Raw genomic sequence first — 18,114 nt, forward strand, 5'->3', positions numbered from 1 at the left:
AAATTATGTTGAATACAAAAGACAGAATATTATTCAGCCATTAAAAACTACATTTCAGAAAAATGTTCAGTGACACAGGAAAATGCTCATGAGGCTTAACACGATCTATAGCATTATCTAAATGCTTCAATATGTTAAAAAGCCTAGAAAAAAATAATCTAGAGGAAAACACACACCAGTGTAAACCACGGTTATATCAGAAAGACAGATTGATGGGTGCCTTTTAAACCTTCTTCTGTCTGTTAGTAATACTTTTAAAGACAACAACAACAAAAACATGTCTATGTAATCTTTTAAAAGACTAAAAAATATTTTCTTTAAAAAAAAAAATTATCTTAGAAAAGACTGTTCCCCCAAGGCCCTGGCTCTACATTTTCTCTTCCCTAAACCCCAAGGAGTGATTGATCAAATCTTACTCATCTTTGCCAGAGTCTTCCAGACTAACACCTAGTAGTTACCAGCAGCAAAAGAAAGAAGCCTAGATTGCTGACCCCTGAAGTTTCAAAGACAATAAAACCAAAGGCAAAGGAGAAAAAAAGCAGGCAGGCCGGGCACGGTGGCTTACGCCTGTAATTCCAGCACTTTGGGAGGCCAAGGCGGGTGGATCACGCGGTCAGAAGTTCAAGACCAGCCTGGTCAAGATGGTGAAACCTCGTCTTTAGTAAAAATACAAAAATTAGCCAGGCATGATGGCAGGCGCCTGTAAATCTCAGCTACTCGGGAGGCTGAGGCTGGAGAATTGCTTGAACCCCAGAGGCAGATGCTGCAGTGAGCCAAGATCACACCACTGTACTCTAGCCTAGGCGACAGATCAAGACTCCATCTCAAAAAAAAAGAATAAAAAAACAAAAGAAAAGACAGAAAACGAAAAAAAAGCACACAACAATCCTTCAGGCATGAAACATGTACATATATCCGCATGTTGGTCTTTACTTCAATACTTCCAGAGTTACCTGCCTTTAAAGTCCTTGATGGTTAAACCTAAACTGTAAGCGACTTGTAAAAGGCAAAAATCAAAATCTGAGCAAAGAGAACATGAATAATATTATCAACACTAAGAGCTGGCACAGAGTACTTAGCTCTTCCCAAACATCAGAGATTTCCTTGTAGGCAAGAAAATTTCTCCTACATTTTTAATACTCACCAGGTGCTTTGCCTTAGCGCGTTCCTCCTCGCTTGATATCCTCTCCCGAAGGATGGCTCTGGTTAACTGCTCATTGGCAGCAGCCCTCTCTCGGTCCAGCTCTTTGGCTTGCTTTAGTCTAAAATGACAAGAATTGTCTAAGTTAGAAAAAATATTTTATTAGTTGACATTATTTTCTATCAAATGAAATAATTAAAAAACAGAAGCACATAGCCAAAAGGGTCAACAGCTGAAATCATCTTGGCCCATAATCTATCAAAAAAGCAGGTATAGAAGTAAATCCCCATGCAGCCTCCACCCAAGCATTTAAAATAACCAAATTCAAATACATGAAGAAGCTTATTAATTTGGCTGCCAAATATAACGAAGTTTTACAAAGTTCTTCTTATGTAAAATTAAAATCTGCCCACCAAAAAAATTCCATCCCTGGTACTTCCATTTGGCCTCTGAAAATTTAAGTAATTAACAAACCATCTAGGCCAGGAATGATGGTAGCTCACGCCTGTAATCCCAACACTTTGGGAGGCCAAGGTGAGTGGACCACTTGAGGTCAGGAGTTCGAGACCAGCATGGCCAACATGGTGAAACCCCGTCTCTACTAAAAATACAAAAATTCGCTGAGCGTGGTGGTGCATGCCTGTAATCCCAGCTACCTGGGAGGCTGAGGCAGGAGAACTGCTTGAGCCTGGGAGGTAGAGGATGTAGTGAGCTGAGATCATGCCACTACATTCTAGCCTGGGCAACAGAATGAGACTCTGTCTCAAAAAAAAAAAAAAAGGCCATCTACATGACAAATATTTGAAAGTAACCATCATCTCTTTCTCCAAACTTAACTCGTCTATTTACTGAATGCACACCAGGCACTGTGCTAGGCATTGAGGACACAGCGATAAACAAGATGGACGGGTCACTGTCCTTGTGAATGTTACATCACAGCAGAGAAGCCAGACATTAGGGAACTAATGAGGACACCTTTCCTCCTAGTATATTATCCCTATTTTCCAACAATTCTCATAGGCAAATATGACCACACCTTTCAACTGCAGGGCTCCTCACTTCTAGAATGACTCCAATCTATCTGTTAGCTCCAAACTAAACCTAACCCTCCAGGCATACTCTAGCAAAATAAGACAGAAGAATCTTACTTCCCTGGATCTGTACATAATACTAGTTCTATTAATGAAGCACAGGATTGCATTAGATTTGTCAGTAGCCTCATCACACAATTAGATCATATTAAGTTACAACCCACTAAAACTCCTCATTGTACATGATAAAGATAAATTACTTTGGCACTGATTTTTGCCATAGTGCCTGGCACATAGAGGCATTCAGTAATCACTGAATCACTGAAGATTTCAGTCTAATCTCATGGACAAAGATTTTCTGATTGCCTTTTCTTCTTTCAGAGAATAACCCTACTATACCATCATATCCCTAAAGGTATAGCTATGCTTTAAAAAGGAAAAGTAAAATTGTTATGTTGGTGTAAGTGAAATTCTGAGTGAAATCTACTTTACACGTGTGAATCATGAGCATCAAATTCTACTCAAGACTAGCCTGTCGAATTTTAGTTTTAAAAAGATTTTTGAAAAAAACTAGAGATAAAATTTTTTGTTACTATTTTTAAATTGCTACATCATCCTGATACTCCGAAATTCTCAGAAATCAACTATAACAGAAAAAAAAATAACCTTGCAAGATATATTACAAAGTTATAATTCTTTTCCCCTAAAAATCAAAGCTGTGTAGCTTTGTGTCTTGAACAAAAAAAGAGGAATAGAAACAAATTAAAATCTGTACTTCAAAATTCTCTAATGCAAAAGTAACCTTTGGGAAACTTCCTAAGCAATAAGCACAATGACACTCATACAAACCAAATTTCCCTAAATTATTTCACAAGGACCATACAATAAATTCAGCAATATCAATGATATCAATACATTAACATCACTAGATATGTGTAATTGTAAGAGAACAGCAATAATTAGAAGTCACACCACTTCCCTAGAACAGCAGTTCTAAAAGTACAGTCCACAAACCAGCTGCAGTAGCATCAACTGGGACTCTGTCAGAAATGCCCCTTCTCGGATACCACCCCACACTTGCTGAGTCAGAAACTCTGGGGATAGTGCCTAGCAAACCGTCTTTTCATAAGCCTTCCAGAATTCTGATGCACGCTAAAGTGTAAGACCACAGCCCTTAATTACCAAAATACACTTGTACTCAAATAAATCCTGGAACATCGAAAATGAAGTGGTCCACAGGAGAATATTGTGCAAATAACTGCTGAGGTTATCATATACAACCCTGTATTTAAAGCATTTTTATAGACATCTTACCCATAAGTAAAAAAGTGTTACCTATTTTTACATGTTAAGTGGAAACTAAAATAAAATAATAAAATTACTATCATTTATGGATCAACTAGTAAGCACTGTGCTAGGCACTTTACAAACATATATAAAATGTTTATTAAAATGCTACCATTAGTTTATGAACATAAAATGAATTCTGTACAACTGGATTATCGTATCTACCACATTTGGTGTATCTAATTTTAAAGTACTGTTTATTTTAACAATTACTACTTTTTTTTCCATTTTAGTTTACTTATGTACGGCTTAGATTTTAATTATATATGGAGTTCTACATGGTTTAACTTTAAGAAATACAGGATCATAAGGATTTTGGTAAGTTAATGAAGAAGAAGTAAAACATGAGCACAAAAGTCTTCAACGTGATAATAAAAATAAACATATTTAGCTTGCCATGACTGATACAGATACGCAAACTCTGGGTCCAAATCAAGACTCTACACTTCCTATCTGAATAAGTACTTTATTTAACCTCCAGTGAGTCCTGTTAAAATGAAATAGTGTAATACCTAACTTACAGGGTTCTATATAAACAAGGCACTTAGCACAATGCCCATAACATAGTACACACTCAGTAAATGTTAGGTAAGTAGCAGTAATAATAACAGTACCCACTACGCAGGTAGGAATATAGAGAAAGCAGTGATTTCCCGAAATGAAGAAGACAATCTCCAAATTCACTAACTACAATGTTGTCTCCATCATCTTTTCCAATTTTTCACCAATAAGTTTTGCTTTATTTTCATGATATCTAAGGACTTCTAATATCACAAATTGACTCTACTAACTCCAGGAGCCTGACCCTTTCACAAGCTGCTTCCTTTCCCTCTTGTCCATAGCTCGATAAGGACAAGGATTTGCCCTATTTTTGTTCACTGCTATATCCCCCATACTTATAAAAGTGCCTGCCACATACTAAACACGCAAGAAAAACTTTTGATGTATGCATGTATGAATGAATGAATAAACAAATAAATGGCATATTTCCAACCACAAACAAAACAAGGAAAACAAACTGCAAAAGAACAGAAGGCGATGGTATATAAGAAACAACTAGAGAGACAAACTGTATACTCCAAGGGCCTAGCCACCATGTTAGATGTGGCACATCTGTGATACAATGAACGCTATGGTATATAAGAAACAACTAGAGAGGCAAACGGTATCCTCTAAGGGCCTAGCCACCATGTTAGATGTGGCACATCTGTGATATAATCCCAGGCTACATTAAATAGCCTACAACAGGAGGTGCCACAACAGTCCAGAGCCCCTCCAACACCAACACCTAACTATATTTGACACCTGGATTGAAAAAGGATTGGCAGTGGTGCAAACTGACCAAAAAGAATATTATTTTCCTTTCTTAATAAATTCTTATACTTTTATTCATCCTTATAAATAGAACTGCACAAATTCTCAAATGTTTTTAAAGGAATGTCTATAAATTTTTAAAAACTTTTTTAAAGGTCTATACAGTGACTATTTAAGAAACTAAATTTTTTGTCATCAGGGAGTTTGGCAGTAGGACTTTGAACAAAATCTCATTTCCTATCAACAACTTAGCTGTACAATCTAATAAGCCTCAGTTTCCTCAGGTTTAAAATTTGAAGATTGAACTACTATATAATCTTATGGTCCCTTGCATGTAAACATTCTAAAAACTCTATACCTTAAACATATTATTCCTCATTCCATAAAAAAATATTGAAAAAGGTGGTGGCAGGGGATAAATGAAACAGAGGGGCATTATATTATCTCTCAGGTTGATACTGTTATAATTTCTACTCGATGGGCAGATATAGTACTGTAATCCTGAGATTTCTCACTACAGTACTCAACAAAAACTACATACTGGAATTCATAAATTTTTTCAGTATATAATTAGTAGGGGAGAGGGACTACTCTGGTTACTAAGAATAAAGTAGTGAGCAAGAGACACAGTCCCTACTTTCATGAGCCATGATTACAAACAACAGATGCATTATTTTAAAAAAAGGTAGGTAGGTATCTATGACACTGCATGGGTGGGACTGGTATTTAACTTGGGCTCTACAGGACATTAACTGAGCAATATGGGGAAGAAGACAGTGTCTTAGGCAGAGGAAACACCAGTTGGGTCCAGAAGCACCAAGAAAGGATTTCCTTCAGCGAGATTCCTGTGACAGCCTTAGAAGGGTTTCTGAGGCTTGAAATCACCTCTGCAAAGAATTTTACTTGCCTTCAGATTATTTTGGAGGACAGAGTTTCAATGGTATACTGACTGAGGTTCAGTTTTGTCCAGTGCCCAAAGATAAGAAGCTCCTAAGTTGTACCATTTCCCAATTAAAAGCAATAGATTTGAAACTTCAAAATTGTACCATTCTCCATTTCCTCCGTCCTCCCCTCCAAAATACTGCATGGCAATTATTTTCTTCTAAGTTTCCCACTTCACTGGTTCCTGTCAATTCTGCAAAGAAAAAATGCTTATGTTTTCAGAAGCCCCCAATTCTTGTCAAAGCTTCCCCTCTGGCCCCTTGGTTTTATATCGCATGGAGCTATACTATTCAACGGCCGTCTGCGAAAGGTGGATGAGTTGTCAACCAACGTTTCTCTTTTTGAATCAAATGAGACGGTCGTGCCATCTGGGCCTCTCCGAATACTGCTGCCCAGACAGTGGAGCTATAACACCAGAAGCCACCAGAAGCCATGTTGTTCTGGAAACACTTCACTAAGGAGAGAAGGCCGAGGCGCTCACTGACCAAGGGAAGGCAGGACTTTATATGTAAAGGCAGGAGATAAAATAAGTCTCTCATTATTAACTTGGGTTTCCAAAGATTTAAGAATTATCTCAAAACAAAACTAAACAGGCCAAGTATCTTAGAGAATACATTCCTTTTTTATTTATTGGCATTTCCCACTTAATATTTTAGATCTCCTACTCTAATATATTCTACATTAAGCCCCTGATTTAAGTTTCATGTAAATTTCTTTCTTTTAAATACATATCTCTCCTCGTTTAAATTCTCTAGAGTTTCAAGCAAAGAAGTAGGAGTTTAGTGTAAACTTTTCCTGTTTGCATTAAGTAATTGGATAGCTTGCCTAAGCTTAATGAAACAAATACCAGTCAGTGCTGCCCTTAGACCTCAAGCCCCAGCAACTTAGCTCTTTTCCTCAGTATATTGTCAATCAGGCGAGGGACTTAAGGTACACCAGCAAAATGAATTCCTAAAAGCCAGCCAAATCTCCTATCATGAATATTATTACATGTCCTTTTAAATGGGAAAAAAATAAACTACTTATAAAATATTCAACTTTCATGGACAGCTGGTATAAAATCTAGTTCTCTATATTTCAGTCCCAGGGTAAAAACTAGCCAGTTTGACTTTACTCCAAAGAAACTCAAGTTTTTAAGAAAGTAGACGGCCGGGCGCGGTGGCTCAAGCCTGTAATCCCTGCACTTTGGGAGGCCGAGACGGGCGGATCACGAGGTCAGCAGATCGAGACCATCCTGGCTAACATGGTGAAACCCCGTCTCTACTAAAAAATACAAAAAAATAGCCGGGCGCGGTGGCGGGCGCCTGTAGTCCCGGCTACTCGGGAGGCTGAGGCAGGAGAATGGCGTGAACCCGGGAGGCGGAGCTTGCAGTGAGCTGAGATCCGGCCACTGCACTCCAGCCTGGGCGACAGAGCGACCCCCCGTCAAAAAAAAAAAAAAAAAAAAAAGAAAGTAGAAAGAATTTTAAAGATAACTTTAGCAGGGCATTAACATATTGAACTTCATTCACCTTCATAAGGGAGGCATTACTTGCTCTAGTTTTTTTGTTTTTTGTTTTTTAAACACAGCCATGCTCTGGTGCCCAGGCTGGAGTACAGTGGCATGATCTCAGCTCACTGCAACCTCTGCCTCCCAGGCTCAAGCAATCCTCCTGCCTCAGCCCCCCAAGCAGTTGGGAGCACAGGTGCATGCCACCAAGCCTAGCTGATTTTTGGGGTTTTTTTATAGAGACGAGGTTTTAGCATGTTGTCCAGGCTGGCCTTGAACTGGGCTCAAGTGATTCACCCACCTCAGCCTCCCAAAGTGCTGAGATTACAAGCACAAGCCACCACACCAGCTACTATCTCCATTTTTAACATGAGAAAAACTGAGAAGTACAACAGAGGCATGAAAGATGCTGATCTGACTTCCAAACCCATGCTTTTTCGACCTCCTAAAGAGTAAACTTTCCTATAGGAATTAGTTTCCATTATATTACTCACCTTTGTGGTCATGTAAGGACAGTTTTAAATCTCACATTATCCACGGTTATTTTAAAATAGGCTCTTTCAAAATTTGTTTATACTACACTAAGTCAGAGTTTGCCAGAGTCTAAATTATTACCACCCCTTTCCCAAACTGGTTTGGCTTTCAATGGCCCTAAATGTTTTTCTGAATTTGGATACTGCTCATTTGGCCATCCACAAGTACTTAGATTTATCTTCATATAGGCTGACACATAAATAATTCTATACAATTCTAGCTTAGAAAATTACTTTATAATTTAATATATAAGGCCATTATACTATGGAGAGAAAGTTGATAAGAACTTCAGATAATGGGAAAGAATAAATGGGAAACAGAGATTGCTAGAGATAAAGTGATTTGACTAAATGACTTATCTAAAGTTGAACCGTGACCATTATACACAGGCAATATCTAGGAGATACTGCAATGCACCTGACGCAGAAAGACTGTTTCAAACACTGAAAGAGAAAAATGAGTGACTACAACCTCAAAGGTCATTTTAATGCTAATGATGAATTTTATTTTCATGCATCATATTTTGTCAGAACCTGGTGAACTAGCATTCAAGATACTGTTTACCATCTATTTTTAAACAGAAGAGCTGAGCTGGGTAATTCAATGAAGTAATTATTAGACTACTAAAAATCATGACAAAACAAATATACAGCTTTTGATTAGTAAGGCTTGACATAAATAAGGGAATAGAGAAGCTTAACACTTCTCAGCTCAAATTGTTTCAAATCCTGGAAGAAAATACATGTGGATTGAAAATCTAAAATAAATACATAAACATGAATATGGCCATCTTAAATTTTCTTTTTTCTTTTCTTTTCTTTTTTTTTTTTTTTTTGAGACGGAGTCTCACTCTGTTGCCCAGGCTACAGTGCAGTGGTGCAGTGGTGTGATCGTGGCTCACAGCAACCACCACCTCCGGGATTCAAGCGATTCTCCTGCCTCAGTCTCCCGAGTAGCTGGGATTACAGGTATATGCCACCATGCCTGGCTAATTTTCATATTTTTAGTAGAGACAAGGTTTCACCACGTTGGCCAGGCTGGTCTTGAACTCCTGACCTCAGGTGATCTGCCCACCTCAGCCTCCCAGAGTGCTAGGATTACAGGTAAAAGCTACCACACCCAGCCTAAATTCATATATAATATCTGCATGTGTGACAGAAAGAGTTAGCATTTATTATGCTTACTTTTGCCAGGTACAAATGTAAGCATTTGACAGGTGTCACTCATTTAATCCTCACAACAACCCTATTAAATCAATTATATTTCAGATGAAAAGCTGAGGCACAGAGAAATTATGCAAAATAGAGGCTTACAGAACTTACAAGTACAGCTGAAACTTCAATAACACAGGTTTAGACTGTGTGGAACCACGTATGTGCATTTTTTTCAATAAGTATATTGAAAATTTTTTGAAGATTTGTAGCAATTTGATAAAACTCACAGATGAACCACATATCTATAAATATAAATAAAATTTTAAAGTATGTCATGAATGCATAAAATATGTTAATTCTGGTCAGTTTTATCATTCTCTATCATAAAATATACACAAACCTATTATTAAAAAGTTGAAATTGGCCAGGCACGGTGGCTCATGTCTGTAATCCCAGCAATTTGGGAGGCCGAGGCAGGTGGAAAACCTGAGGTCGGAGTTCAAGACCAGCCTGGCCAACATGGCGAAACCCCGTCTCTACTAAAAATACAAAAAATTAGCCAGGCATGGTGGCAGCGCCTGTAATCCCAGCTACTCGGGGGGCTGAGGCAAGGAGAACTGCTTGAACCCCGGAGGCAGAGGTTGCAGTGAGCTGAGATCACGCCATTGCACCCTCCAGCCTGGGTGACAGAGCGAGACTCTATCTCAAACAAAAAGTTAAAATTTATCAAAATGTATGCACACAAACAGACTGTACGTGGCACCATCTGCAGTGAAGGGAAATGTAAACAGACGTAAAGATGCAGTATTAAGTCATAACTGCATAAAATTAACTATAGTACATACTGTATTGCTATAATTCAGTAGGGACCTCCTGTTGCTATTGTAGTGAGCTCAGGAGTTAAGAGTATCTGCTTAACACACTATGTGATGCTAATCATCTCCGAGTGAGCAGTTAGTCTCTCCAGTAAATTGCAGGCTGCAGTAAAAAGTGATCTCTTGAGGTTCTCATGTCTTTTTCATTGTGTTTATTGCAATACCATAACTTTGCATCACATCATGGGACCCATACAAAGTGTCACCAGTGATGCTAGAAGTGCTCCCAAGAAGCAGAGAAAAGTCAAGACATTACAGGAAAAAAAAAAAGTTGAATTGCTTGATAAGTACCATAGATTGAGGTCTGCAGCTGCAGTTTCCTGCCATTTTGAGATAAGTGAATCCAGCATAAGGACTGTGGTAGAAAAAGAAAAGAAAATTCACAAAGCCTTCAATGTGGCTATGCCAGCAGGCGCAAAAACCACGCAAAACCACGCATGTTTTGAGAAATATCTTTTAATCTTGTACTGAAAATGCAACTTTTATGTGAGTGCTGGATTGCTAAGGCTTACCCTATAGACTCTAATGAGATTTGAGGAAAAGTCAAGTCTCCATTATGTGACAGCTTAAAGGCGAATTTCATACCAGCAAAGGATGGTTTGATAATTTGAGAAAGAGGTTTTACTTAAAAATGTCAAGATAATAGGACATAATAGGAGAAGCAGCTGACCAAGAAACAGCAAACCAGTTCCCAGATGCCATTAAAAATCATTAAGAAAGGATAACTGCCTGAACAGATTTTTAATGCAGACAAAAGTGCCCTATTCTAGAAAATAAATGGCACGAAAGATATATATGAGTAAAGAAGAGAAGCAAGTACCAAGATTTAAGACAGGAAGGGATAGGCTATCTCTATTAGTTTTGTGCAAATGCAGTTGAGTTTATGGCACGATTGTCCTTATCTATAGAGCTGCTAACCCCTGAGCCTTGAAAGGAAAAGACAAACACCAGCTGCCAATCTTTTGGTTGTGCAAGAAGGTCCTCACAATAAAAACCTATTTTCTGGATAGGTTCCATTGATGATTTATCATCGATGATTTTTTCTGAAATCAGAAAATACTTTGCCAGTAAAGGACTACCCTTTAAAGTTCTTTTGATATTGGATGAAGCCTCTAGCCACCCAGAACCCCATGCGTTCAATACTGAACACGTCAAAGTGGTGACTTACCCGCAAACAGAATGTTTTTATATCAGCCTGTAGATTAGGGGGTCATAAGGACCTTTCTTCATCAGACATGATAATCTATGAAAAGGACTGTCAACGCTATGTAAGAGAACCCAGACAGAGAAAACATCATGAAGTCTGAAAGAATTACATCACTGAAGACGCCACTGTTGTTCCAGAAAAAGCCATGAAAGTCATCAAGCCCAAAACAACAAATTCCTACCAGAGGAAACTGTGTCCAGATATTGTACATGATTTACAACAGAGCCAGCCAGGGAAATCATGAAAGAGATTGTGAATATAACCAAAAAAAGGTGGGGGATGAAGGGTTTCAAGATGGACCTTGGAGAAATTCCAGAACTAACAGACACCACACCAGAGCAATTAACAGAAGATGGACGACATGATGGAGATGAGTGTTTTCGAAACAACGCCAGACGATGAGAAGAAGATGTAGAAGCAGCAGTGCCAGAACACAACTGACATGAGACAACCTGGCAGAAGGGTTCAGATTATCCAAGACTACAAATGACTTCTTTTATGACAGGAACCCTTCTAAAATATAGTCACTGAAACTAAAGCAAACAGTGGGAGGAGAATTGGTACCACGTAGAAACATTTTTAGAGAAACCAGAAAAAGCAAAAAAAAAAAATCAGACATAAATTATAAGGCATTTCCATAATATGCCTGCCTGTCCTTTCATCTTTTCTGCCTCTACCACCAGAGACAGCAAGACTAGCCAACATTCCTCTCCCTCCGCCTATCCAACCTGAAGACAAGGAGGATGAAGACCTTTATGATTATCTACTTATACTTAATAAATAATAAATATATTTTTTCTTGCTTAAAAATAATAAATATATTTTTCTTGCTTATGATTTTCTTACTAACATTTTCTATTCTCTAGCTTACTTTATCATAAGAATACAGTTTGTAATACACATAACATACAAAATATGTGTTAATCTACTCTGCTATTGGTAAGGCTTCCGGTCAATAGATGACTATTAGCATTTCAGTTTTTAGGGAGCCAAAAGTTATATACAGATTTTCAACTGCACAAGGGATCAGTGTTCCTAACACTCACATCATTCAAGGGTTATAAGAAACTTACTCAAAGTCAAATTGACCCAAAATAAAACCAGTGAGAGGTATAGCCAGAATGAAACTCAGCCAAGTTCAGAGCCTGCATTCTTACAGAAAACACCCACACCCACACCCACGCACACACACACACACACAAATATATAGATACCATTAAAATCCATTAAAATAAGTGGCATGGCGGTAGAACTTTCTCTTACGTACCACTGTAATCCCCACACAAAATAATACCTGGCACTTGGTAAGCATTCAAAATATATTTTGAAAGAATGAATACAGAATGTGGGCATATTTTTATAAATATCATGGAACATAGGTACTCTTTATTTAATGATTATTTAGCAATATATATTTTACATAATGGTAATTTAGCAATACATTAAATAAAATGGGTTCCTCATCCACAGATTTAACCAATTGGGAATCAAAAATATTTAGGGAAAAATAAATAATAAAAGCCAGGCTCGGTGGCTCACGCCTATAATCCCAGTTACTCAGGAGGATGAGGTGGGAGGATCACTTGAAGCCAGGAGTTCAGAACCAGCCTGGGCAACACAGTGAGCCCCCATCTCTAAGAAAATTTTTATTTAATCAGTCAGGTGTGGTGGCACCTGCATGTAAGTCCCAGCTACTAGTGAGGCTACAGCAGGAGAATCGCTTGACTGCAGGAGCTGGAGGCTGCACTACCACTGCACTCCAGTCTGAGCAACAGAATGAGACCCTATCTCTAAAAAAAAAAAAGCAAGAAAATAAAAAATAATAATACAATTTTTTAATATACAGTCTAACAACTATTTACATAGTGCTTACATTGTATTGTAAGTACATCTAGAGATGATGTAAAGTATATGGGAGGAAGTACACCAATTATATGCAAGTACTATACTATTTTATATAAGGTCCTTGAGCATCTGAGGGTTTTAGAGTCCTTAGGGATCCTGGAACCAATCCTCCCTACATATTAAGGGAGGACTGTATTTAACCATCATTAAGTCCTGGTTCTGAACAAAACCAAGAGGACATTTATTTTGGTCATCTACATTTCTGTGTAAATACCATTGAAAATGGCACTCAGAATTTAAGTCAAGGTTTCCTTCCTTTCCACAGGAACATAGAAAAGGTGATTTTATTTTAATTCACAATAAAATTTTGTCACTATCTGAAAATATGTCTGCATAGCTTCAAAATGATGCAAGAGGAAAAAAAAAAACTCAACCCATAACTGAAAGCCTAGGACTATAATTATGGATTACCTACAGACATAATCCTAAATAGCTTTCATCTCCCCCTTCCAGATGATTGCCTCCCATTTACACATTGTACATTACTTTATACCTAAAGTCCCTATTTCAGTTCTCATTTGGGAACAAGTACCACCTGTCCCAGATGCTCTTCGACCTTCTTAAATATTTTCTCCTACTGTACTGAAAAATACATTTATATTTGAAAAGTATTCTGATTTTAGTTCATAAGTTAATGTTACTATATCCATGGCTCCTGCGCCCACTCTCTCTCAGAAATTCACAATCAAAACTACCTAAGAGGAAATTACACAACACCACAAAGCATCCTAGTCTTCCTCTACTGAAATGACCTATAGCCACTTCTTTGTCTAACTTGAACTGAATATTCAGAGGCATCTTAAACTGAGACCATCAGCTTTTTACCTCAAAGTACACACCAAACGTCATAATATTCAATATACGGGTGAATAATGGTGGGAATGGGGAGGTAAAGACACCACCATTAAACCGTGTCTTATCAGCAGGGCTTAATGGCCAACGTGGTGAACTCCCACTATACTAAAAATACAAAAATTATCCTGGTGTGGTGGCAGGTGCCTGTAATCCCAGCTACTGGAGAGGTTGAGGCAGGAGAATCTCTTGAACCCGGGAGGTGGAGGTTGCAGTGAGCCAAGATCACACCGTTGCACTCCAGCCTGGGCGACAAAAGCAAAACTCCATCTCAAAAAATAAATAAATAAATAACCTGTTTCACAGAAGTTACGTGAGGGTCATGCATGACCTGTTACTATTGTTTAGAAAGTATTTATACCCCTCCTCAAGGATCCTCCCCTGTAGCATCCTTCACTGGAATGGGCACTGCTGCTGTGTATTTACTAAGATGCTGGAGATAGACAATCGTGAAGTCAGTTGGAAGAAAAAGGAACTGAGGTCAAACACAGACATCTCCGGGCAAATCCCTTTCATGAGCCCTGCTAGGCAAACTATCAACTCCTCCTGCAAGCAGCGGCCCCATCCAAGATGGGCAGCTTGAGCCCTGGATAGATGACAATGTGAAATGGCTTCGTCCTGAAGACAGAAACTAGGACAATAATCCTGGTTCCATGACCTGAGAGACACGGGTGGAGTCTCATAAAGAGGACCGTAAGCTATGAAATAATGTAAGAATCTCAGTACACTTACGTAGACAAAATATACATCAAGTCTTTTATATTGTTTTGCACTTACATTTCTTTTTCATAAGGGACACATTTTTGCCAGGACTCGAATTTTGAAATTATGTTCATTGATAAGGCTAGGGAAACCTTAGGCCAGACAAAGAGATGACATTACCATTGTAAGCCCTATGGAGGAAAACAATCAATAATTCTCCTCTTCTTTCTGATTTCAAAAGACCTTCCAGCTTGAACCAAACTGCAACCTCTCACCCTATACCTGCATTTAGCTTCTCAGATGTGGGGCTGAGAGAGGTGGATGTGAATGGCCTTTCTGCTCCCCTACGCAGACACACACATACACACACACACACACGCACACAACCTAACTCACTCTGTCTCTTTTTATACTAGATATGCTAAATGTTAAAGCTTAGCATGCTTCTCCACAAAGCCAGAGTAAACATTTTCAAGGAAAAAATAATTATGCAAAGACCCTTATTATTTTTGTAAATCAACTAAACTTTGAATTTCTAATCATTTTTGATTCATACATTGAGCTGCTAATTTGATTGATGCATAAAGGTTAATGGCTGCTGTCTTTATAAACTGTGCTTGTTATTACATAATTTGTTTCTTTATTCTGTTTAGTGTTTATAACCTTTGATTGTACCTTTTTTCGTGTTTCTTTCTGTTTGGCACAACTTTGCCAATCCATTAATTTTTAACCTTTATTAAGGTTAAAACAAATTACTTTGTTTTAACTGCATTTCACATAAATACATAGCTCTTATTATGCATGTGGTGGCCTTGATCTTTAAATAGGTAATTGTGCTCAGTCACAATTATTAACAGTATAACTGATATATTTATTTCTTCCATTTTATATCATGTTTAATACTAATTTTACTTTTTTCCTTTTCCTCATTTTCCTGGTTGTATCAAGTTACCATACCCTCCCCCTAACTCTCACAAAAAAAAATTTCATACTCTTTTCTCTACTATCGTTTAAAAACACAGTTATAAGTTTTCCTCAAACACTACTCCTGCAAACCCAGTAAGATGAAATCATTTGAATACTTTGACTTTCCCCCAGCCCAATTCTGAGCTAAGAGTTCAGTGCTTTGAAACTCATAAAGCTCTTAGTTTTTTTTTTTTCCTCAAAGATTTTTCTTCAATTTCGAGAATCTTTATTAGCACTTTATGAGACAATCCCAGTCTATCTTTCACGTACATAAGGCAAAGACTGATCCTCAGGGGTTCAGGGGTGCTTCCCCTCCTCTTCATCTTCCCCTACATGGATGTCTCTGTTGTAATTAATTTGGTTAGAATTATTTTTTAAGTATTATCCTAAGATGGACTACTGTGTTCAACATTTGGCTATGACTCTCAGCTTCTCAGCCCTCTTCTGCTCTCTGCTTCATGATGTTGGGGCTGGCGGGGAGGGCAAGGTCTCTAAACACATTTCTGCTACATAACTGGGGCCCTACTAGGACCCAACAAGGGAAGACAGAGGGAAACTGCAAGGCTGGTGGAAGAACAAGGAACTGTTTCCCGTTTGCTTCCTATCGCGTCACTCGGGCCTCACTGCTTCCCAGCAGCAGCAGCACTTGCTCCTGCAGCAGCAGCAGTTGAGTCGAGTCTGCACTTTGTTCGCGCTGAGTCTGCTTGCAAAATCAGCCTCAGTGCACCCCATTCTGGAAACATTGACCCTACCTACTGGCACACTCTTGAAAATCTCAGTCCCAGAACCACAGGTCTCTCTCCTCAGAGTTCAGAGACAGCAATCTACCAGCTAGGAAATGCCCCTTCCTCAGAGGTCTGAGCTACATCCCACAGAGCCTCTCCTCCAAGCTTTAATGTTTTAACAACTACCTCTTCCCATTGCTCCCCCAGTGCTACATCTGAGATACCTTGGAGCTGCAATGTCCAATACAGTCCCCATTAGCCACATGCGGCTACTGAGCCCAGAAAAGTGGCTAGTCTAATCCAAGACTTGCTTAGTCATAAAATAAACACTGGATTTTGAACACTTGCTATGAAAATAAATTTTATACTCATTATATGTTATGATTTTAGATATACTGAGAAAAAATAGAATTATTTCTACCTTTTTTACTTGTGATAGAACTAGTAGAAAATTAACTACAATGATGGTTCACATAATATTTCTGTTAAACAGTACTGCTTTAGAGTTACTTTTTTTGTTTGTTTTTGCCTTTTCAGCTCTTAAATGCCTCATTAACAATTCTTACATTAAATTCTCTCTAAAAAATAACTGGTGTGTTTGATCTCCTTAATGGACTCTGCCTGCTAGAGTTAAAATTAATAAATTTTCTAAACCCTTGCATATCCATGGTCCTCTTTTTCACCCTAACAGCTGAGTGAGAGCTCAACAGAGAATTCTGGGCTTGCAGTCCTTTTAGGTGTCATTCCATCTTCTAGCTTCCACTCTGGCAGAAGAAAAGCCTAAACCCAGGCTGATCCCATTTCCTTTATAAATTAGTGTTCTTTCTCTCTGGAAGCTCATAACGCTTTCTCTTTACCCTTAGAGTTTTGAAATTTTAGCAGTCTATGACTAGGTATGCATGTTTTCTCCTCAGTGCCTCCTAGAATAAAGAGTCCTTTCAATTTGCAGACTCCAGTTTTTCTTCAGCTCAGTGAAATGTTTTATATCATATAATTATCACCTCCTCTCAAACTCTTCCCTTTATCTCCTTCTAGAATTTTGGTCTAATTCATCAAATATAACATGCATGAAGTTACTTTCCTCCGCTCTTCACTATCTATGATATCAAAATGCAACTTAAAATTGAGGGTGTATTAAAATCAAGTAGCAATCGTTGTCAAAGCCACAAACATCAAAGCGCCACTGAACTATTCCAAGAGTTCTTCCAAGATACACCTCTTCTAAGCTCTCATTTGTCTCTTTCTCTCTGCCTACTGTGTCCCATAGATGACCCCTTCTTTTTCATCTGCCTACGCACCAGAGCTCAGGTCCCACTGTTGGGCTGCCTTAGGTGGAAGGATCCACTAAGTGGTGGGGGATGAGGCAGCCTCTGCTGCTGAGGCCCAGTGGTATGCCACTAGCTGATGAGTTTGCAGCCCCCTGTTAAGAAAACCTGGAGAAAGTCTCTCCCCATCCCTCACCCACCCAAACCACTTGACGGGGACATGAAAACCAAAAGATTCTCTCAGGAACAGTCACAGAGACTGGGGCCAACGGGCCAACTCTGTTGATCCTTGCACTTTGCCAGAACTAGCCCAATGGCTCACATCCATCGTCAGATGTGCTTCTGAGAAACAGAGCTAGTGGCGAGACGGAAACTGATAGCAGAAGGTGCAGAGATGCTTCAAGCCTCCAACCCCCTAGAATCCTCTCCATTTTTAAAATGTCTGTTTCATCTTAATGTTTTAACATTAAAGGGTTAAAGAATTTTAGGGCAGAGTTAATAAGTAAAAAGTGCAAGATAGGGCAACCTGGGGCACTGTATATTAGTTCTTATGGAAATAATTTCCTCGTACCATCTTCTCACTATAGGCTACATTTTTCTAAAAAGAAACCTTGAGGTTTCACATAGCCCCTCCCCCACTCACTGCAAGTACTATACGAGGTCTT

The 18,114-nt window shown here is 38.6% G+C and overlaps 1 protein-coding gene across 6 annotated transcripts in view; it reads right to left on the bottom strand.

The window, feature by feature from the left end:
• CHCHD3 (coiled-coil-helix-coiled-coil-helix domain containing 3) overlaps nt 1-18,114 on the bottom strand; it is a 294,734-nt gene that overhangs the window by 186,186 nt on the left and 90,434 nt on the right. For all 6 annotated transcript variants that reach the window (XR_003118585.1, XM_025379581.1, XM_025379579.1 and 3 more), the window contains one exon: nt 1,145-1,262. Coding sequence is in view for 5 of the 6 variants with exons in the window: in XM_025379581.1 (XP_025235366.1) it covers nt 1,145-1,262 (118 nt within the window). In the remaining variant the exon portion in view is untranslated. The remainder of the gene's footprint in view (nt 1-1,144; nt 1,263-18,114) is intronic.

The sequence above is a fragment of the Theropithecus gelada genome, chromosome 3 (assembly GCF_003255815.1).
Source record: "Theropithecus gelada isolate Dixy chromosome 3, Tgel_1.0, whole genome shotgun sequence".
NCBI classification, from domain to species: domain Eukaryota; kingdom Metazoa; phylum Chordata; class Mammalia; order Primates; family Cercopithecidae; genus Theropithecus; species Theropithecus gelada.